The 22,145-nt window shown below is 44.2% G+C and overlaps 1 protein-coding gene across 20 annotated transcripts in view; it reads left to right on the top strand.

Annotated features, from left to right (window-relative positions):
• nedd4l (NEDD4 like E3 ubiquitin protein ligase) overlaps positions 1-15,424 on the top strand; it is a 107,404-nt gene extending 91,980 nt beyond the window's left edge. For all 20 annotated transcript variants that reach the window (XM_071341268.1, XM_071341279.1, XM_071341287.1 and 17 more), the window contains 9 exons: positions 1,152-1,273; positions 1,447-1,517; positions 2,312-2,481; positions 7,126-7,186; positions 7,462-7,521; positions 9,734-9,841; positions 11,458-11,554; positions 11,721-11,793; positions 12,407-15,424. In XM_071341268.1, the coding sequence (XP_071197369.1) occupies positions 1,152-1,273; positions 1,447-1,517; positions 2,312-2,481; positions 7,126-7,186; positions 7,462-7,521; positions 9,734-9,841; positions 11,458-11,554; positions 11,721-11,793; positions 12,407-12,509 (865 nt within the window). In that variant the 3' untranslated portion in view covers positions 12,510-15,424. The remainder of the gene's footprint in view (positions 1-1,151; positions 1,274-1,446; positions 1,518-2,311; positions 2,482-7,125; positions 7,187-7,461; positions 7,522-9,733; positions 9,842-11,457; positions 11,555-11,720; positions 11,794-12,406) is intronic.
• Positions 15,425-22,145: the final 6,721 nt, after the last annotated feature.

The raw sequence follows: 22,145 nt of genomic DNA on the forward strand, positions 1-22,145 counted from the left end.
TGACAATCAATGCTTTCCTCAGAAGACCAGCATACAGACAATTTCCGGCCTTACAATCAGTGACATTTGACTCAAAAGGGAAAGTTTGCACATGCCTGTTTCTTTCTCCATTTACTTTTCTGACCATACATTTCCCAAACAAATCTTAATCCTGGCCTTAGGAAGTGACTTCAGATCGTTGACTTCTGTTCTGGGATGTAATCATTGATTTGATTGGTTAGATTAGATACCAGGTTCCTAAAATTAACACCAGCCACGTGGCGGGTGGTCAGGGCTCCACAGTGCAAGCATTTCACTCACGTTAGCGAATAGTAATTGAGTTAGAAGTATGAGTTCATTTACAAATAAATGCTGCAGTAGCAGTTTTCAAAGTGTTTATGTCGATGTGTTTCATATCTGGTAGCTAGTCACACAAAGAACTAGCTAGGAGTCCTATAATATAGGTTAGGTTAGCCTGCCTGGCTGGGGAGCAACTGTGATTCAAGAGCTGAAGATTATACATTTTTAGAAGCGCTGCACAAAGGTGTTGAAGTTGGTCTAATTTACTCAAGTCTACTGAAGTGAGACTTTGTTCTTGTGTTTCTTGGCTATTTACATTGTTTTGTTTACAAGCTCGGTTGTTTTTCAATGTTTTGAGTTTGCTTCAACTGCTAGCAACGACACATCGGCTGACGGGCTACTGATCAGATTCTCCATCTCACATGCACACTGTCACTGACGACTCCGAGCGGCTCTCGAATCCACTTGTTGCCGTGGTAACCTCACGCCCTTAAAGGGGCAGCTGACATTTTTTGTGTCATCTGCGATATTTTAGTTAAGACTCGGGTTGCACATTTTTTTTGGGGGGGGGGTGGAATTGAGTAATATACCACATCACTTCTTATGACTAATACATGTGTTATTTTAGAAACATCACAACGCATGTTCATCCGGAGTTGTTTTTGGTTTAATAATGGGGGCAAAAAAAATTGGGCTGGTAAAAAATCTTAGTGGCTGGTAGATTTTAATTCTACCTGCCACAGTGGCTGGTGGACGAAGAAGTCAGTTTCAGGCCCTGTTAGAAGACTTTATAGTCCCACATGTGGAAATTATTTTGGTCATGTGTGCCACATTTTATATCTGACCCCAACCTCTGTCTCTTGTCTCTTCAGAGATAACTACACATTACAGATCAACCCTAACTCTGGGCTGTGTAACGAGGACCACCTCTCATACTTCAAGTTCATTGGTCGAGTGGCAGGGATGGCCGTGTTCCATGGGAAGCTATTGGACGGTAAGATCAGCTGCTCTTGTATATCAGAAGCTCTTGTATTTATGCAAAATTGTTTTCCAACCATCACAAGGCCTCAGACAATAGAATAGATCTTTGATTGTCCATTTTGTAAATAAGTTTTGTATGTTTTGACCCCAGGTCTGATTGAATGTTGTCTTGTCTCTTCTCTTCAGGCTTCTTCATCAGACCATTCTACAAGATGATGCTCGGGAAGCAGATCACACTGAAAGACATGGAGTCAGTGGTGAGGCCCTGGAATCATCTCACCATTAACATTACTTTCATTAGCTAGTTTAATCTCAGAGATTTAAAGTTCAATGGTAGAAAAAGTACCCAATTATCATACTTGAGTTAAAGTAAAGATACCTTATATAGAAAAAGACTCAAGTAAAAGTGAGTCACCCAGTAAAATACTTAAGTAAAAGTCAAAGTATTTGGTTTTAAATATACTTAAGTATCAAAAGTAAATTTAATTGCTATAATATACTTAAATATCAAAATTATAGATAATTTAATTCCGTATATTAAGCAAACCAGACGGCACGATTTTCTTGTTATTTAAAGGTAGCCAGGGTCACACTCCTAACACTCAGACATCATTTACAAATGAAGCATTTGTGTTTAGTGAGCCCGCCAGATCAGAGGTAGTAAGGATGACCAGCGTTGTTCTCTTGGTATGTGTGTGAATTATACAACTTTCCTGTCCTTCTAAGCATTCAAAATGTATTGAGTACTTTTGGGTGTCAGGGAAAATGTATGGAGTAAAAAGTACATTATTTTCTTTAGGAATGTACTGGAGTAAAAGTTGTCAAAATATCAGTAGTAAAGTATAGATACCCCCAAGAACTACTTAAGTAGTACTTTAAAGTATTTTTACACCACTGAATGAGTTAGGAGATTTAAAAAAAAGTGTCTAGCCAGAAGCAATAGCTTCATAAGCATACAAATTGAGTTGGGGTCAGACTTTAATCTAGAAAACTAGTTTGACACATACACAATATGTAACGTATTTGTTTCCCCACCGCTTTGACCTTGTAGGACAGTGAATACTACAACTCTCTGAAGTGGATCCTGGAGAATGATCCTACTGAGCTGGACCTGCGGTTCTGTATCGATGAGGATAACTTTGGACAGACGTATCAGGTGGATCTGAAACCCAGTGGTGGTGACATGGTGGTGACCAACCACAACAAAATGGAATACATCGAGTAAGTTCACCTTTCATCTTGAATCACAAAGATTTTTATTTTATTTTATAAAAAAATGTGACGCCATTTAATTTAGTTACTTCCCTTGGGGTTTTGTAATAATCTGATTCAAGACGCAATATTCAAGTTTATTTGTCATTTGTCGGTATTAACCCTTTATACTTGTACCTGTATATGGGTTGAAAATGGCAGCTTTGGACATTGATAAGCACCACAGTGGAACACAGTGGCTGTACAGTAACATGCTATGCATGACGTCAGAGCTCAGGCTCTGTGCTTCAGTGCTCTATGGATTTTGGCTGATAACCGTTCTGAACTTGTTGCCCACATACCTCCCGCCAATTGGGCAACTTTTGCAAATGTTTTGTTTGTCTGAGTGAGGGAAAAGCTGTAAATGAAGAGGAGTCCATGTATTTAGAAAGATGAGACGTTGAGGATTATAATAAATACAGCTTTGACGGCAACTCAAACACCTGCAACTCGGCAACTGACGGCAACTCAAACACCTGCAACTCGGCAACTGACGGCAACTCAAACACCTGCAACTCGGCAACTGACGGCAACTCAAACACCTGCAACTCGGCAACTGACGGCAACTCAAACACCTGCAACTCGGCAACTGACGGCAACTCAAACACCTGTTAATCCAAATGTGCACTTCACATTTTCATGTTAATATACAGTGTCAACTTTTAGGATCACTGTTTGATATACAGTTACAAGATGACATGGCTTCATACCCTGTCTTTTGTGAAGAAAATCGCAGAGGAACACACCTGAATGCACTCATGACTGAGTCAATCAAATGTATTTATATAGCTCTTCTTACATCAGCTGATGTCACAAAGTGCTGTACAGAAACCCAGCCTAAAACCCCAAACAGAAAGCAATGCAGATGTAGAAGCACAGTGGCTAGGAAGAAAGGCCAGAACCTAGGAAGAAACCAGGCTCTGAGGGGTGGCCAGTCCTCTTCTGGCTGTGCTGGGTAGAGATTAGAACAGAACATGGCCAAGATGTTCATAGATGACCAGCAGGGTCAGATAACAATAATCACAGTGGTTGTAGAGGGTGCAACAGGTCAGCACCTCAGGAGTAAATGTCAGTCGGCTTTTCATAGCCGATCATTCAGAGTTAGAGACAGCAGGTGCGGTAGAGAGTCCAGAACAGCAGGTCTGGGACAAGGTAGCACATCCAGTGAACAGGTCAGGGTTCCATAGCCGCAGGCAGAACAGTTGAAACTGGAGCAGAAGCATGACCAGGTGGACTGGGGACAGCAAGGAGTCATCAGGCCAGGTAGTCCCGAGGCATGGTCCTAGGGCTCAGATCCTCCGAGAGAGAATTAGAGGGAGCATACTTAAATTCACACAGGACACCGGATAAGACAGGAGAAATACTCCAGATATAACAGACTGACCCTAGCCCCCCGACACAAACTATTGCAGCATAAATACTGGCGGCTGAGACAGGAGGGGTCAGGAGACACTCCGACGATACCCCCGGACAGGGCCAACAAGGCAGGATATAACCCCACCCACTTTGCCAAAGCACAGCCCCCACACCACTAGAGGGATATCTTCAACCACCAACCTATTATCCTAAAACAAGGCCGAGTATAGCCCACAAAGATCACCCCCACGGCACGAACCCGATGGGGGCGCCAACCCAGACAGGAATATCACGTCAGTGACTCAACCCACTCAAGTGATGCACCCCTCCTAGGGACGGCATGGAAGAGCACCAGTAAGCCAGTGACTCAGCCCCCGTAATAGGGTTAGAGGCAGAGAATCCCAGTGGAGAGAGGGGAACCGGCCAGGCAGAGACAGCAAGGGCGGTTTGTCGCTCCATTGCCTTTCCGTTCACCTTCACACCCCTGAGCCAGACTACACTCAATCATAGGACCTACAGTCAGATAACTGGCAGTGTGGTGCCAGGACAACAACCTCTCCCTCAATGTGAGCAAGACAAAGGAGCTGATTGTGGACTACAGGAAAAGGCTGGCCGAACAGGCCCCCATTAACATCGACGGGGCTGTAGTGGAACGGGTCGAAAGTGTCCACATCACCAACAAACTATCATGGTCCAAACATACCAAGACAGTTGTGAAGAGGGCACTACAAAACCTTTTCCTCCTCAGGAGACTGAAAAGATTTGGCATGGGCCCTCAGATCCTCAAAAGGTTCTACAGCTGCACCATCGAGAGCATCCTGACCAGTTGCATCACCGCCTGGTCTGGCAACTGCTCGGCATCTGATCGTAAGGCACTACAGAGGGTAATGCGAACGGCCCAGTACATCACTGGGGCCAAGCTTCCTGCCATCCAGGACCTATATAATAGGCGGTGTCAGAGGAAAGCGCATTAAATTGTCAGAGACTCCAGTCACCCAAGTTATAGACTGTTTTCTCTGCTACCGCACGGCAAGCGATACCGGAGCGCCAAGTCTAGGACCAAAAGGCTCCTCAACAGCTTCTACCCCCAAGCCATTAGACTGCTGAACAATTCATAAAAATTGCCACAGGACAATTTACATTGTACACTGCTTCCTCTCGCTGTTTGTTTGTTACCTATACATAGTCACTTCGCCCCCACCTACATGTACAGATTACATTAACTAGCCTGTACCCCTGCACACTGACTCGGTACCAGTACCCCCCAGTATATAACCTCGTTATTGTTATTCTTATTGTGTTACTTTTTATACTTTTTTACTTTAGTCTACTTGGTAAATATTTTCTTCTTCTTGAACTGCACTGTTGGTTAAGGGCATGTAAGTAAGCATTTCACAGTAAAGTCTACACTTGTTGTATTCGGCGTGTGTGGCAAATAAAGTTTGATTTGAATTTAAGAGATGAGTCTTCAATGAAGACTTAAAGGTCGAGACCGAGTCTCACATGGATAGGCAGACCATTCCATAAAAATGGAGCTCTATAGGAGAAAGCCCTGCCTCCAGCTGTTTGCTTGGAAATTCTAGGGACAGTAAGGAGGCCTGCGTCTTGTGACCGTAGCGTACGTTTAGGTATGTACGGCAGGACCAAATCGGAAAAGATAGGTAGGAGCAAGCCCATGTAATGCGTTGTAGGTTAGCAGTAAAACCTTGAAATCAGCCCTAGCCTTAACAGGAAACCAGTGTAGAGTACTGCAGTAATATTAGTCGCAAAATGTACCTTTATTTTCCAGGCCATTTTAATGTTGTGCTTGTGTTGGGGGGAAATTAGCTAACACTGTAAAATCCTATTTTACAATTTAACTAGTCATGTTGGCAATAGAACACGTTTTCAAATTATGCCCAACTGACACATTGCGATTTATAACGTCAGTTTTTGGATTGCGTAAACAGCAGCAGTAAATCCAATCAAATGTTATTGGTGCATACACATGTTTAGCAGATGTTATTGTGGCTGTAGCGATGTTGCTTGTAGTGAAATAATTGTGTGATTGCAGGGTTGTGTTCCAAACAAAACTGATATATATATAAACTCAGCAACAACAAAGAAACGTCCTCTCACTGTCAACTGCTTTTATTTTCAGCAAACTTAACGTGTAAATATTTGTATGAACATAACAAGATTCAACAATTGAGACATAAACTGAACAAGTTCCACAGACATGTGACTAACAGAAATGGAATACTGTGTCCCTGAACAAAGGGGGGGGATCAAAATCAAAAGTACCAGTCAGTATCTGATGTGGCCACCAGCTGCATTAAGCTGGTGGCCACTGCACCATATTTGCCAGTTCTTGCTGTGAGATGTTACCCCACTCTTCCACCAAGGCACCTGCAAGTTCCCGCACATTTCTGGGGGGAATGGCCCTCACCCTCCGATCCAACAGGTCCCAGACGTGCTCAATGGGATTGAGATCTGGGCTCTTCGCTGGCCATGGCAGAACACTGACATTCTTGTCTTGCAGGAAATCATGCACAGAATGAGCAGTATGGCTGGTGCCCATGTCATGCTTGAGGGTCATGTCAGGATGAGCCTGCAGGAAGGGTACCACATGAAGAAGGAGGATGTCTTCCCTGTAACGCACAGCGTTGAGATTGCCTGCAATGACAACAAGCTCAGTCCGATGATGCTGTGACACACCGCCCCAGATCATGACGGACCATCCACCTCAAAATCGATCCCGCAGTACAGGCCTCAGTGTAACACTCATTCCTTCGACGATAAACGTGAATCCGACCGTCACCCCTGGTGAGACAAAACCGCGACTCGTCACTGAAGAGCACTTTTTGCCAGTCCTGTCTGGTCCAGCGACGGTGTGGGTTTGTGCCCATAGGTGACGTTGTTGCCGGTGATGTCTGGCGAGGACCTGCCTTACAACAGGCCTACAAGCCCTCAGTCCAGCCTCTCTCGGCCTATTGCGGACAGTCTGAGCACTGATGGCAGGATTGTGCGTTCCTGGTTTGTGCGTTCCTGGTGTAACTCGGGCAGTTGTTGTTGCCATCCTGTACATGTCCCGCAGGTGTGATGTTCAGATGTACCGATCCTGTGCAGTTGTTTTTACACGTGGTCTGCCACTGCGAGGACGATCAGCTGTCGTCCTGTCTCCCTGTAGCGCTGTCTTAGGCATCTCACAGTACGGACATTGCAATTTATGTAACTAGTATCAAGGTTTGCACTACTAATTGCTCTGTTTTCTAACAGTCTTGTCATTCAGTGGAGGTTTGTGAACCGAGTCCAGAAACAGATGAATGCCTTCTTGGAGGTGAGTGTTTAACTGTGAGCGGTAATACCGATAGGTCAACAGGCCTTGTTTTGAAGTGTAGAGAGACCATCTTTAGAAAGACGGTCTGGGGGTTTTGAGGTTTATATTAGAACCGTCGTACTGCAGATAAAACTTCTAGCCACCTGGTTTTGTTCAGTTGAAAGTCTGTACCTGTAGCAACTGAAGTTTGAGTAAATCTTGCATGTAATCACTCCAATAGCTGTTCAACACTGTGATTTATGGATTTTATTTCCCCCCTTATTTTCGTCCAACAGGGATTCACTGAACTCACTCTCATCGACCTCATCAAGATATTTGATGAAAACGAGCTTGAGGTAGGTACAGTATTATTGTTTGTTGTTTTGCCATCTTTATAGTGTTGGGATTTACACTCTCATGCTCTGTCACGTGATTCATTGTTAGTTCTCAAACAACATTTTCAAACGTCGCACCAATAAATAGATTTAGATGTAGTTTCACTTTAAAGTGTATCGCTAAAACAGAAAACCAACATAATTCATTATTATGGTTTCGTGGTTGAGTTTAACCTTAACACTCCTGCTCTAATTTGTGGCTTTGGCAGATATTCATTCTATCTGTCTGTCAGTAGGCTAAGTTTCTGTCTGTCTGCAGGCTAAGTGTCTGTCTGTCTGTCTGTCTGCAGGCTAAGTGTCTGTCTGTCTGTCTGCAGGCTAAGTGTCTGTCTGTCTGCAGGCTAAGTTTCTGTCTGTCTGTCTGACTGTAGGCTAAGTTTCTGTCTGTCTGTCTGACTGTAGGCTAAGTTTCTGTCTGTCTGTCTGACTGTAGGCTAAGTTTCTGTCTGTCTGTCTGACTGTAGGCTAAATTTCTGTCTGTCTGTCTGACTGTAGGCTAAGTTTCTGTCTGTCTGTCTGTAGGCTAAGTTTCTGTCTGTCTGTAGGCTAAGTTTCTGTCTGTCTGTAGGCTAAGTTTCTGTCTGTCTGTAGGCTAAGTTTCTGTCTGTCTTTTCTGTAGGATCGTTCCACCTTAAAGCACAAGAAAGGGTATTTTGACACCGACCATCTCAAATTGTTCTGATAAGATAAACATTATTTTGTTGAAATATAATTTGATCTCTGAGAAATTAAGCTATTTGATTGCACCCAAATTGGCCATGTCAATTTATAATTGGATTCATATAATATTCAATAAATATAGTACCCAACATTCGATTTGCACAAAAACCTCTTAACAATGATTTAAGATGTGATGAATCCAAATAGATGGTCAAACGCCGCCCACCCAACGGCCAGTATACAGTATCAGTTTTCTATGTTTGACAAGTAGTATGAAGCTGGGGCTTAGAGTATTGTTTATTCATACTGTCATTTATTTTCTGTGAATTTGGTGAATGGTTTTTGGGGTGGGGTGGGCTTGGTGTGTGGTTTGGGGGGGTCCGTGGGTGGAATTTGCCCATTTATTTGGATTCCTCACATCTTAATTATTGTTAAGAATACGTTTTTTTGTGCAAATCAGATGTTGGGTACTATATTTATTGAATATTATATGAATCCAATCAATTGAAATGGAAAATTTGGGTTCAATCAATTAGCTACATATCTTCAGAGTTGAAATCGTCTTTCAGCAAAATAATGTTGCAGGAATGCTTATCTTATCTGTTTCTAACTGCAGAAACCATTTCAGAACAATCTGAGATTGTGGGTGTCATGGCTTGCTGAAATAACATGGAATGACCCTGTAGGCTATGTGTCTCTGTCTGTCTGTCTGTCTGTCTGTCTGTCTGTCTGTCTGTCTGTCTGTCTGTTGTCTAAGGGCCCCTGTGTTTCTCCGTCTGTTGTCTAATGGCCCCTGTGTTTCTCTGTCTGTTGTCTAATGGCCCCTGTGTTTCTCTGTCTGTTGTCTAAGGGCCCCTGTGTTTCTCTGTCTGTTGTCTAAGGGCCCCTGTGTTTCTCTGTCTGTTGTCTAAGGGCCCCTGTGTTTCTCTGTCTGTTGTCTAAGGGCCCCTGTGTTTCTCTGTTGTCTAAGGGCCCCTGTGTTTCTCTGTTGTCTAAGGGCCCCTGTGTTTCTCTGTTGTCTAAGGGCCCCTGTGTTTCTCTGTTGTCTAAGGGCCCCTGTGTTTCTCTGTTGTCTAAGGGCCCCTGTGTTTCTCTGTTGTCTAAGGGCCCCTGTGTTTCTCTGTTGTCTAAGGGCCCCTGTGTTTCTCTGTTGTCTAAGGGCCCCTGTGTTTCTCTGTTGTCTAAGGGCCCCTGTGTTTCTCTGTTGTCTAAGGGCCCCTGTGTTTCTCTGTTGTCTAAGGGCCCCTGTGTTTCTCCGTCTGTTGTCTAAGGGCCCCTGTGTTTCTCCGTCTGTTGTCTAAGGGCCCCTGTGTTTCTCTGTCTGTTGTCTAAGGGCCCCTGTGTTTGGATGTTAAGAAACCCAGAATGATGATGATTCTTAATACCTAACCGATGTTCTCTAGAAAAGAGTGATCAACAATATTATTCTGAGCGCTGTCATTTCTGTATGTTAGTTGGCCAGTATGTGAGTGATAGTGAACTTTTATATTGGTGATGTGTGTGTTTTCCCTAGCTGTTGATGTGTGGTCTGGGTGACGTGGATGTGAATGACTGGAGACAACACACCGTCTACAAGAACGGGTACTGCCCCAACCACCCAGTTATACAGTGGTTCTGGAAGGTAAGACGGGCCTCGCTCTCTCGCCCTCTTACTCTCTCGCCCTCTTACTCTCTCGCCCTCTTACTCTCTCGCCCTCTTACTCTCTCGCCCTCTTACTCTCTCGCCCTCTTACTCTCTCGCCCTCTTACTCACTCGCCCTCTTACTCTCTCGCCCTCTTACTCTCTCGCCCTCTTACTCACTCGCCCTCTTACTCACTCGCCCTCTTACTCACTCGCCCTCTTACTCACTCGCCCTCTTACTCACTCGCCCTCTTACTCACTCGCCCTCTTACTCACTCGCCCTCTTACTCTCTCGCCCTCTTACTCTCTCGCCCTCTTACTCACTCGCCCTCTTACTCACTCGCCCTCTTACTCTCTCGCCCTCTTACTCTCTCGCCCTCTTACTCTCTCGCCCTCTTACTCTCTCGCCCTCTTACTCTCTCGCCCTCTTACTCTCTCGCCCTCTTACTCTCTCGCCCTCTTACTCTCTCGCCCTCTTACTCTCTCGCCCTCTTACTCTCTCGCCCTCTCTCACTCACTCGCCCTCTTACTCTCTCGCCCTCTCTCACTCACTCGCCCTCTCTCACTCACTCGCCCTCTCTCACTCACTCGCCCTCTCTCACTCACTCGCCCTCTCTCACTCACTCGCCCTCTCTCACTCACTCGCCCTCTCTCACTCACTCGCCCTCTCTCACTCACTCGCCCTCTCTCACTCACTCGCCCTCTCTCACTCACTCGCCCTCTCTCACTCACTCGCCCTCTCTCACTCACTCGCCCTCTCTCACTCACTCGCCCTCTCTCTCACTCACTCGCCCTCTCTCTCACTCTCACTCTCTCTCACACTCTCTCTCTCTCACACTCTCTCTCTCTCTCTCTCACTCACCCTCTCTCGCTCTCACTCACACCTACCTATGTTTAGCCCTGCAATGTGTGTGAAAGGTTACCATCAATCCTAATGAAACAGTATCTGTGTGGGTGAGTTAATATCCAGCAGGATAAACACTGAACTACTCAGACCACCAGTTGTTGTTACCCATCATTAATGAGATGTCTCAGAGAGGGAAATAATTCACTGTGAGTTACAGGATACAACCACATACGACTACATGTATCATTCAGTTGACACGGTTGTCAATCATTTTTTGGGGGCCAAAACCTGTGTAGTGTTTGAAGATCAAAGTCTGTTTGGTTTAAACCGGTCATGTTTTCTCTGATAAAAGACTAGGTCAGAGTAGTACTTGGCCTGGTTATCAGCCCTGTCACTCTATCTGGGTCCACCAGCACTTTTAACACACACACATACCACACACACACCACACACACACACACACACACACCACACACCACACACAGTGATACAGAACAGAGGAGAACCCCCCCAGGCCAGATGGTGTGATTCAGAGGACTGGTTTAAACAGATTCTGTACAGTGTCATGTGCCCCAGAGTTCTTTTGGGATAATGTTTTGCTAGTTAGCTTCAGACACATGTTTGTCTCATTAGAAGTTGAAGGACCTACACCTGGAATGAGTCACCTCAGTGAAACCTATAACTCACCCAAGGGGATAAATAATTGTATTGAATGTCTGTCCAGTTCCAAAATCCTAATGCGTTTAGTCCTGTGTGTCCCACCCTGCAGGCTGTCCTGCTGATGGATGCTGAGAAGAGGATTCGTCTGCTTCAGTTTGTCACCGGGACATCCAGAGTCCCTATGAACGGCTTTGCTGAACTCTATGGTGAGAGATAGCAACTCTATGGTTACATTAGGCTAGGATAGCTGTTTATTAATAGGGCTGTTTAGTAACAGCAGTGTACAGCCCATTAGTACACTTCTCTGTGTTCCATCCAGAACTGCACTGGTACTGTGTGTTTTAGTCCCACTTCTGTCTTCTCCCATGTCAGGTTCCAATGGGCCTCAGCTGTTCACCATTGAGCAGTGGGGAACACCTGATAAGCTTCCCAGAGCACACACCTGGTACGTATTGATCTTACAGTTTGCCTGCCCTCTTCGCTCTGACAAGTTGATTGAATCTGTAATGGTCTGGTTAAACTACTTTTAGGAAGTAGTGAACATGAAAATCTCACATTGTATAGTACATTCTGAAAGTATTCAGACCCCTTGACTTTTTCCACATTTTGTTACATTACAGCCTTTTTCTAAAATTGATGAAAGTTTTTTTACCCTCATCAATCTACACACAATACCCTATAATGACAAAGAGAAAACCGTTTTTTAGAATTTTTTGCAAGTGAATTAAATAAATAAAAACAGACCTTATTTACATAAGTATTCAGACCTTTTCCTATGAGACTCGAAATTGAGTTCAGGTGCATCCTGTTTCCATTGATCATCCTTGAGATGTTTCTACAACTTGTTTGGAGTCCACCTGTGGTAAATTCAATTGATAATTTGGAAAGGCACACACCTGTCTATATAAGGTCCCACAGTTGACAGAGCATGTCAGAGCAAAAACCAAGCCATGAGTTCGAAGGAATTCTCCGTAGAGCTCCGAGACAGGATTGTGTCGAGGCACATATCTGGGGAAGGGTATGTGAGAGATAACAAATCCTGTGATTCTCTTCTCCAGCTTCAACAGGCTGGACCTGCCTACCTACGAGTCGTTTGATGACCTCCGAGAGAGGCTACTGATGGCTGTGGAGAACGCTCAAGGCTTCGAGGGTGTCGATTAAACTAACGTCAGCCATCTTGGTTGAATACCACTACAGAGACGACACACCACCACAGGACAGAACGTTTAAAAAACAACTGCCACAGAACGTTCCAAAAAAAACAACTGACTAACTGCCGTTCTACAGCTGCAGACAATGGCCGTAGCAGGGTCTACCTGCAAGCATGTTATATGCACATGATCAACCACCGAGGTTACTCTGAGACTGTAGTGAATGTGACAGAGACAACGAGCCGTATCTGTCTTCTCCTATGTCAAGGTGCTGGGGAACATGGCCACTACAGTGCAGCCACTACAGTGCAGCCAATGCAAAACACTGCACCCCTGTCTGAAATCTGCAGTGCTGGAATCTCTGATGCTTTTCAATATGAATATCTCTCCTGTTGTATTTGACACCCACCATCCCAGTGACTCTGCTGTGGAGTGCATAGCCTAACCTGCTGGTTACTGCATTCTGTATGAAATTACTACTCCTCTCTCCAAGTTAACATGCTGGATCCTGCATTGTGTATATATAATCACTGATCGATTGGAATCCTGCATTGATCAATCACTACTTAAACTCCTCTCCAGGTTACCTTACTACTACAGTACTACACCACCAGATAACCTTAGGAATGCTAACCAATCACAGATTCACTAATGAGGATATAAGCCTAGCCGTGTCTCTCTCACTGTTTGACTACTATGCCTGCCTGGTCCCACCTCTCTCCCTCCCTTCCTCTCGCTACCTCCCCCCTCCCTCCCTTCCTCTCTCTACCTCCCTCCCTTCCTCTCTCTCTCTCCCCCCTCCCTCCCTTTCTCTCTCTACCTCACTCCCTACCTCTCTCTCCCTTTCTCTCCCTCTCTCTTTCCCTCTCGCTCTCCCTCTCCCCCCCCCTTCCCTCTACCTGTCTGTAGAATAAGGTCTATCCACCAGGGAAAGGGACGGGGCTTTTTCTCACTACAAGGACTCGTTATTATTTTATTTTGCAAGCCAAGAAGGAACGGGATCATTTTAATATCGTTATTATTATCATTCTTATGGAAAACACACTTCTGACTTATTTGTACCGATGATAAACGTTGTTTACTATTTTGACTGTGTATAAGAAGACTGTGTAAATCTGGCCATTGGAAGCAATGATATTAGGGTGACTTAAATAATAACATGATTATTGTAGTGCTATGAAAACAGCATGAAAATGTTATCTTGTGTTTGCTTATTCTCCTTGGTTTAAACTAAGATCCTTCTTGGGATAAAAAAGGAACCATTTTGTTAATTCAGAGGTTTTCCTCACAATGGTAATATCAATACTGTTATGCTTATCCTTCCCTGTTCATAATGCTGTAAATTCATTTCTTGAAAAACATTTAGAAATTGTTTCATTATTATAAATACATGTATAACATTTAATAATATAAGTATTAATAATAAATAACACATGAAGCTGAACTGTGAGAGGTGGCTGTGATGGTCCCTAATAGAAGAGCAGCAAGTTCTTCCAATAGAACATGTCTGTTGTGTTCCAAATACCACCCTATTCCCTATAATAGTGCATTACTTTTGACCAGAGCCCTATGGGCCCTGGTCAGAGAGCCCTATGGGCCCTGGTCAGAGAGCCCTATGGGCCCTGGTCAGAGAGCCCTATGGGCCCTGGTCAGAGAGCCCTATGGGTCCTGGTCAGAGAGCCCTATGGGTCCTGGTCAGAGAGCCCTATGGGCCCTGGTCAGAGAGCCCTATGGGCCCTGGTCAGAGAGCCCTATGGGCCCTGGTCAGAGAGCCCTATGGGCCCTGGTCAGAGAGCCCTATGGGCCCTGGTCAGAGAGCCCTATGGGCCCTGGTCAGAGAGCCCTATGGGCCCTGGTCAGAGAGCCCTATGGGCCCTGGTCAGAGAGCCCTATGGGTCCTGGTCAGAGAGCCCTATGGGCCCTGGTCAGAGAGCCCTATGGGCCCTGGTCAGAGAGCCCTATGGGTCCTGGTCAGAGAGCCCTATGGGTCCTGGTCAGAGAGCCCTATGGGTCCTGGTCAGAGAGCCCTATGGGTCCTGGTCAGAGAGCCCTATGGGCCCTGGTCAGAGAGCCCTATGGGTCCTGGTCAGAGAGCCCTATGGGTCCTGGTCAGAGAGCCCTATGGGTCCTGGTCAGAGAGCCCTATGGGTCCTGGTCAGAGAGCCCTATGGGTCCTGGTCAGAGAGCCCTATGGGCCCTGGTCAGAGAGCCCTATGGGCCCTGGTCAGAGAGCCCTATGGGCCCTGGTCAGAGAGCCCTATGGGCCCTGGTCAAAAGTAGTGCACTAAGTAACAGGGTGCCATTTTCGATGCAGACCTGATTTTGGCTTGTTTTGGTATTGTTTATTTTCTTATTTTTTAACACCACTAAACCTAAAGGGCACTTTATCCATCACACTAAGGTCATGATGCCTACCTGCCTGTCGTATGTCTTTTATCATTAACTTGAATGTGATTTATTTTTCATTGAGAAGAGCACCTGTTTACCCCGGTGCAATATCTAAAATATGTCCCAAATGGCACCCTATTCCCAATGTAGTGCACTACTTTTGACCAGAGCTCTATGGGCCTTAGTCAAAAGTAGTGCACTATATAGGGAATAGAGTGCCATTTGGGAATTAACCCAATAGTCCTGTAAATCTGCCTGCTGCTAATATAAAGTGACAGTCGTGAAGAATGGATCTTCGCACTCGTCCTCCTCTCTCTCTCTACTCCGTTATCTGTTCATCCCTCTGTTCCTGGTCCACTAAGTGGTTCACTAGATTCCTCCCTCTCTCCTTTATGTACTTGTTTTTTAGGGGGTTGTTCTTTTTTATTAATGGGGAAAATTAAAAGTTCACTTTTGTTAAATTCCACAACTCCACAACACAAGCCCTTGCGGTTCATGTAACTTGAGTCAAATTAAAACTGAAACATGGAAAACTCAGTGTTGTGTGAAATGGTTCTTGTTTTAACATCCAATGATACTTCTTAGACTTTTCTGTTGACTTTGGGTATGTCGTTTTAGGTGAAAATGCACCCAAAATAGGCCTCGGAGTTTAACTGATAAACTACCCCTAATTTTCCCATATTATTTAACGTAGTGTTTCGGATATTACATTTTGAGACGATGCTCTCCCTTTAACAATTATAGTGGTTTTCTGTTCCATTTATTTATGCAATAGCAAACGTTTCCCAACATTCCACTGTTTAAGCAAACAGGTTTTACTTTCAACCAAACTTCCCTTGACCTGAATAAAGTGGTCATGTCCTTGACTTTTCCAGGAAGAAGAGAGCAGCTATTGTGGACATTTCATTATGAGTACTGGGCAGAAGTCTAGCTATATGGTGACATTTCATTGTGAGTACTGGGCAGAAGTCTAGCTATATGGTGACATTTCATTGTGAGTACTGGACAGAAGTCTAGCTATATGGTGACATTTCATTGTGAGTACTGGACAGAAGTCTAGCTATATGGTGACATTTCATTGTGAGTACTGGGCAGAAGTTTAGCAATATGGTGACATTTCATTGTGAGTACTGGACAGAAGTCTAGCTATATGGTGACATTTCATTGTGAGTACTGAGCAGAAGTCTAGCTATATGGTGACATTTCATTGTGAGTACTGGACAGAAGTTTAGCTATATGGTGACATTTCATTGTGAGTACTGGACAGAAGTCTAGCTATATGGTGACATTTCATTGTGAGTACTGGACAGAAGTCTAGCTATATGGTGACATTTCATTGTGAGTACTGGACAGGAGTCTAGCTATATGGTGACATTTCATTGTGAGTACTGGACAGAAGTCTAGCTATATGGTGACATTTCATTGTGAGTACTGGACAGAAGTCTAGCTATATGGTGACATTTCATTGTGAGTACTGGGCAGAAGTCTAGCTATATGGTGACATTTCATTGTGAGTACTGGGCAGAAGTTTAGCTATATGGTGACATTTCATTGTGAGTACTGGACAGAAGTCTAGCTATATGGTGACATTTCATTGTGAGTACTGGACAGAAGTCTAGCTATATGGTGACATTTCATTCCGTAAAGAGGAAAATGCCTAGGCATACGTTACACAAAGCTGTTGATGATGCTACAAGGCAGGTGTGTGCGTGCGCGTGTTTTGTTTCGGTGAAGGAAACCCAGTTCATTCACACGGGCGATCTAGGACTTTATGTGTTCCAAGGACGAGCAAATAAAATCAGCCTGTTTGTCCTGGCACATGTTATCAAGCCCCCTCGCTAGCCCTCTCTGTCTCTCACAAACAAACCAGGGGCCAGAAATCCTTCCCAGCAACAGGGCTGTTTTTATAAAACTAGAGAGGACACTTGGGTGTAAACTGCTGCACAATTGTAGTGTCACCAACTGATAGTAATACTTTTTATTTTCAATTAAAGATATTTAGTAAGAGAAATACTGTGCGTTCCCAAGGAGTTGTGTCGTTTCAATCAGTGAGCTATCAATGAGCTATCAATGAGCTATCAATGAGCCACAGGTCTCTTGATTAACTTGACCTCTGTTCGGACTTGATATTGTAACACAGAAAAATGCTCAGAGTAACATCAATTACATTTTGACATACACTACATGAGCAATAGTATGTGGACACCTGCTCGGCCAACATCTCATTCCAAAATCATGGGCGTTAATATGGAGTTGTTCCCCCCTTTGCTGCTGTAACAGCCTCCACTCTTCTGGGACCTTGCTTCCATTCAGCCATGAGCATTAGTGAGGTCGGGCACAGATGTTGGGCGATTAGGCCTGGCTCGCAGTTGGTGTTCCAATTCATCCCAAAGGTGTTCGATGGGGTTGAGGTCAGGGCTCTGTGCAGGCCAGTCAAGTTCATCCACACCGATCTCGACAAACCATTTCTGTATTGACCTCGCTCTGTGCACTGGGGCATTGTCATGCTGAAACAGGAAAGGGCCTTCCCCAAACTGTTGCCACAAAGTTGGAAGCACAGAATCGTCTAGAATGTCGTATGCTGTAGCGTTAAGATCTCCCTTCACTGGAACTAAAGGGCCTGACCCATGAAAAACAGCCCCAGACAATTATTCCTCCTCCACCAAACTTTACAGTTGGCACAATGCATTCGGGCAGGTAGTGTTCTCCTGGCATCCGCCAAACCCAGATTCGTCCAGCCAGATGGTGAAGCATAATTCATCACTCCAGAGAACGCATTTCCACTGCTCCAGAGTCCAATGGCGGCGAGCTTTACACCCCTCCAGCCGACGCTTGGCATTGCACATGGTGATCTTAGGCTTGTGTGCGGCTGCTCGGCCATGTAAACCCATTTCATGAAGCTCCTGACAAACAGTTATTGCACTGATGTTGCGTCCACAGGAAGTTTGGAACTCGGTAGTGAGTGTTGCAACCGAAGACAGGCGATTTTTACGCACTAAGTACCTACCACTTCAAGGCTGAGCCGTTGTTGCTCCTAGACATTTCCACTTCACAATAACAGCACTTACAGTTGACTGGGGCAGCTCTAGCAGGGCAGAAATTTGATAAACTGACTTGTTGGAAAGGTGGCATCCTATGACGGTGCCACGTTGAAAATCACTGAGCTATTTTACTGCCATTGTTTGTCTATGGAGATTACATGGCTGTGTACACCTGCCAGCTATGGTTGTGGCTGAAATAGCCGAATCCACTCATTTGAAAGGGTGTCCACATACTTTTGTGTATATATAGTGTATCAGTGTGCAGACTTTTCTTTGGGGAAAGCCTGTTGTTGGAGATGTGAAAAGGTAAATAGTATGATTATTGTTCACAAGATCACATCAGTAAGAGTACCAACATACTGTATGTCCCGACAAATGTTGTGGTTTATTTGAATATTAATTGTCAGATCTATTATGACAGTTTGTAAACGACGGCTGAAGGTAAGATTCCGAGATTCTTCTCTCATCCCTGGCCCCAGGCCATGTCCAACTTTTCAAAGTCAAGCTGTCGACAATTTGAATTGGTCATACTGCAGGCTACAGTAGACTAGAGGATGGTGACGAGGTAAGGGGACTTTGGTAAGACTTCAGAAGAACACCGCCATGTAGACAGTGATATGTACAGTTCCGTCTGACTAAGATAAAAAATCTGTCGTCGTATGGGGTTTCATGTGCTCTCATTGGCACGAGGATCAGGCTCTTCATCACAGGTATTAGAACCTTAAAAAAACACACTAAGCACACAAAAAGATGGTGGGCAAAACATGCAATGAAGGGAAAGTAAAGTTGCTACCTTACAGTTCCTATCTTTATAACTATAGCTTCTGTAAATTACAGTTACAAAGATAGTGTATGATAGTGTCTTTATAAATAATAGCTGAATGTGAAATAGGTAGTGTAGATGCCTGCCTGTCTACCCTACCAGGTTAGTGCATTGGTGCCCCCTCCTCCACTAGTTAGTCAGGGTCGATCGATACTTCCCTGCCGCTTATCACTGAGGGGAATTAACTGTTAATCCATACAACCCCCTTCTGGCTACATAAAGGGAGGGGAAGGGAAAGCAACATTCCCAAATGCTGATTGTCTCTCTGTTCACACACCTGCACCTCTCCACAGACCTGCGTCAACCCACCATGGACTGCTGCAAATCGGACTGGACATGTAGGGCTACCTGGTCTTCACTGAAGAGCCTGGATGAGACGGTGCAAAGAAGGAGACGCATGCTTTGTCTGAAATGGCACCACTTGAGCATACAGGGAAAATGGTGTTGTTTTGGATGCACTCAGAGAGAAAGAGAGCAGTCCTGTCCTGGGGCCTACAGAGAGGGAGTGGAACGGGGAGAGGTGCCAAGACGGTCCAACAACAAGTAGTCTCACGGTGAGTTACCGTAGGATCTCAAGGAGCACGTCATCTAGTGTTAGTCAGAAAGTAACACAAGTCTACACCATCAAGGAGGGGGAATTGGTGTATTTCGTATTAGAGCAGAAGAAGCATGTTGTACTAGACCAGACTGGATGGGACTGGACTAGACCGGACTGACTGCTCCATCTGACAAGCGGCAGGTTTATTAACATAGCTGAGTAGAGCCTTACTGCAGATGGATGAATGGTCATAGAAGCTCATAATGTGAGGAGAAATGAGCCTTTACACGGCAGACCTGTACATCCTACTGTAGTACACCTGTATATATCTTTATATACTACTTCCTACTTTAGTACACTTGTATATATTTTTATACTACTTCCTGCTGTAACACAACTGAATATATATTTACATCTTTATATACTATATCCTACTGTAGTACACTTGTATATATCTTTATATATTTATGTACTACTTCCTACTGTAGCACAACTGAATATATCTTTATATACTACTTCCTACTGTAGCACAACTGAATATATCTATAGACTACTTCCTGCTGTAACACAAATGAATATATATGTATATACTACTTCCTACTGTAGTACACCTGTATATATCTTTATATACTATAATCTACTGTAGTACACCTGTGCCTTCGGAAAGTATTCAGACCCCTTGACTTTTTCCACGTTTCGTTATGTTACAGCCTTATTCTAAAATTGATTTTCAAAAAATGTAATCAGCAATATACACACAATACCCCATAATGACAAAGCATACACAGGTTTTTACAGTTTTTTGCAAATGTATTACAAATAAAGAACAGAAATACCTTATTTACATAAGTTGCACATCGATCAACACACACCTCTCTATATAAGGTCCCACAGATGACAGAGCATGTCAGATCAAAAACCAAGCCGTGAGGTCGAAGGAATTGTCCGTAGAGCTCCGAGACAGGATTGTGTCGAGGCACAGATCTGGGGAAGGGTACCAAAAAATGCCTGCAGCATTGAAGGTCCACAATAACACAGTGGCCTCCATCATTCTTAAATGGAAGAAGTTTGGAACCACCAAGACTCTTCATAGAGTTGGCCACCCGGCCAAACTGAGTAATCGGGGGAGAAGGGCCTTGGTCAGGGAGTCTACTGTTACATGGCGGTCTCACTAGTTATCAGTCTAAATTCATTTTAAGACTGAAATACTATTTGTAGGTGGTCATTTCTACATTGAAACACATCCAACAGCCTATGAAATTCACCAGGGACAAACGTACAATAGATGACTAATCTCTCTCTCTCCCCCCACATCCCAGGTATTCCCTCCCTTCCATCTTTATCCGCCGAAGCTGTGGAGTGTGACAATGGTGTTTGTGTCCTCTGCTATCAAACGCCATTATCACACTATATAGCTACGGTGAGAAGAGAACAGCGTCACTGCGACCCCATGCCCTGAGGTCAGTCAAACAGAGATAGTGGCGGTGAAGTAAGGGTCACACCGGCCATGGCCATATATCCTGGTTGGTTAACTCAATGTGGTTTGGTGCTCTCTTCACAGGCCTTGAATCTTGTTGTTGCTGGTTTGATAGTGGATTGTTGTTGCATGTATTCCTCCTACCCACCATTGGAAATAAGGTAATAAACTAAATACAGAGAGCGTATAAAGTTTGTAGTTTGAGTAAAGTTTGGCTGGCATTTGGCTGGATGAGATTTTAATATGACTAGTCGTGATTGGTCACATGCTGACCGCAATGTAAGTGTTAAAAACAGACGTGTGATACAGTGGCAAAACATGAAGCTTCAGATGCTTGCTGACCCATTTCCTTCTCTGCCTACACGTTATACTGTGTTACTAATGCACAGACATCTTTTAGAGACCAAGATACATGACCCATTGTGTTTTCATGTGATGCTGGAGGAAAACGCTATTGTGTCTTCTGTGCTGTCTATGTTGTTGTCAATGAAACCAAATTAAAAACATGTCTCTACTTACATAATGTTGGTCTTTGGTGTCTAGTTTAATGGCTGTAGGACATGAGTTGGTCTTTGGTGTCCAGTTTAATGGCTGTATGACATGACCTTTCACACTTCGGAAGTTTAAATTCCAATAAAGTTTAGTGTTTCAGTGAGAATCACTAGGCAGAAAAACAACACTTCCTGGGACACAAAGAGGGAACCTACAGTGTTAATGGGGCCATTGGTTTTCAGACAATCAGTCACAGGAGGTTGGTGGCACCTTAATTGGGGAGGAGGGGCTCATGGTAATGGCTGGAGTGGAATCTGTGGAATGGTATCAAGTACATCAAACACATGGTTTCCATGGTTTCCAGGTGTTTGATGCCATTTCCATTAGCTCCATTTCAGGCCATTATTATGAGCTGTCCTTCCCTCAGCAGCCTCCACTCCAAGTGGGAAAAATCATCTGCTTTTTTTTCTCAAATAGAAATAACAGCATTCTCCATGCACCTTAATTGATACATTTATAAGACCTAAATAATTTAGTAATCCGTTTGGAGAAGTGGATTGTGAAACCAGCCATATGGAAGCAAACTGAAAATCATATCAACATGAAATGTATTGTGGCCACATTGAAATAGGACATAAATAGCTGTGCCATTCCGATTTTAATTGCGTGCCCTCGTGATTTTCTTGGATGAAGTTTGGAGACCCAAGCTATAGGCTTCTGAAGGGCTGAACCTGCCGAGTTGATGTAACGTTTTATAATGTTTGGATTATATGGCCGGGTTTTTCTGTTTTATTTTACAATTTGTATCATGTTAAATATTAGCCACTATCGTTAGCCACCGTCAGTAATACCCACATATATGTATTTTTGCATCATTCCATTACATT

The sequence above is a fragment of the Salvelinus alpinus genome, chromosome 1 (assembly GCF_045679555.1).
Source record: "Salvelinus alpinus chromosome 1, SLU_Salpinus.1, whole genome shotgun sequence".
In the NCBI taxonomy this organism is placed as follows: Eukaryota; Metazoa; Chordata; class Actinopteri; order Salmoniformes; family Salmonidae; genus Salvelinus; species Salvelinus alpinus.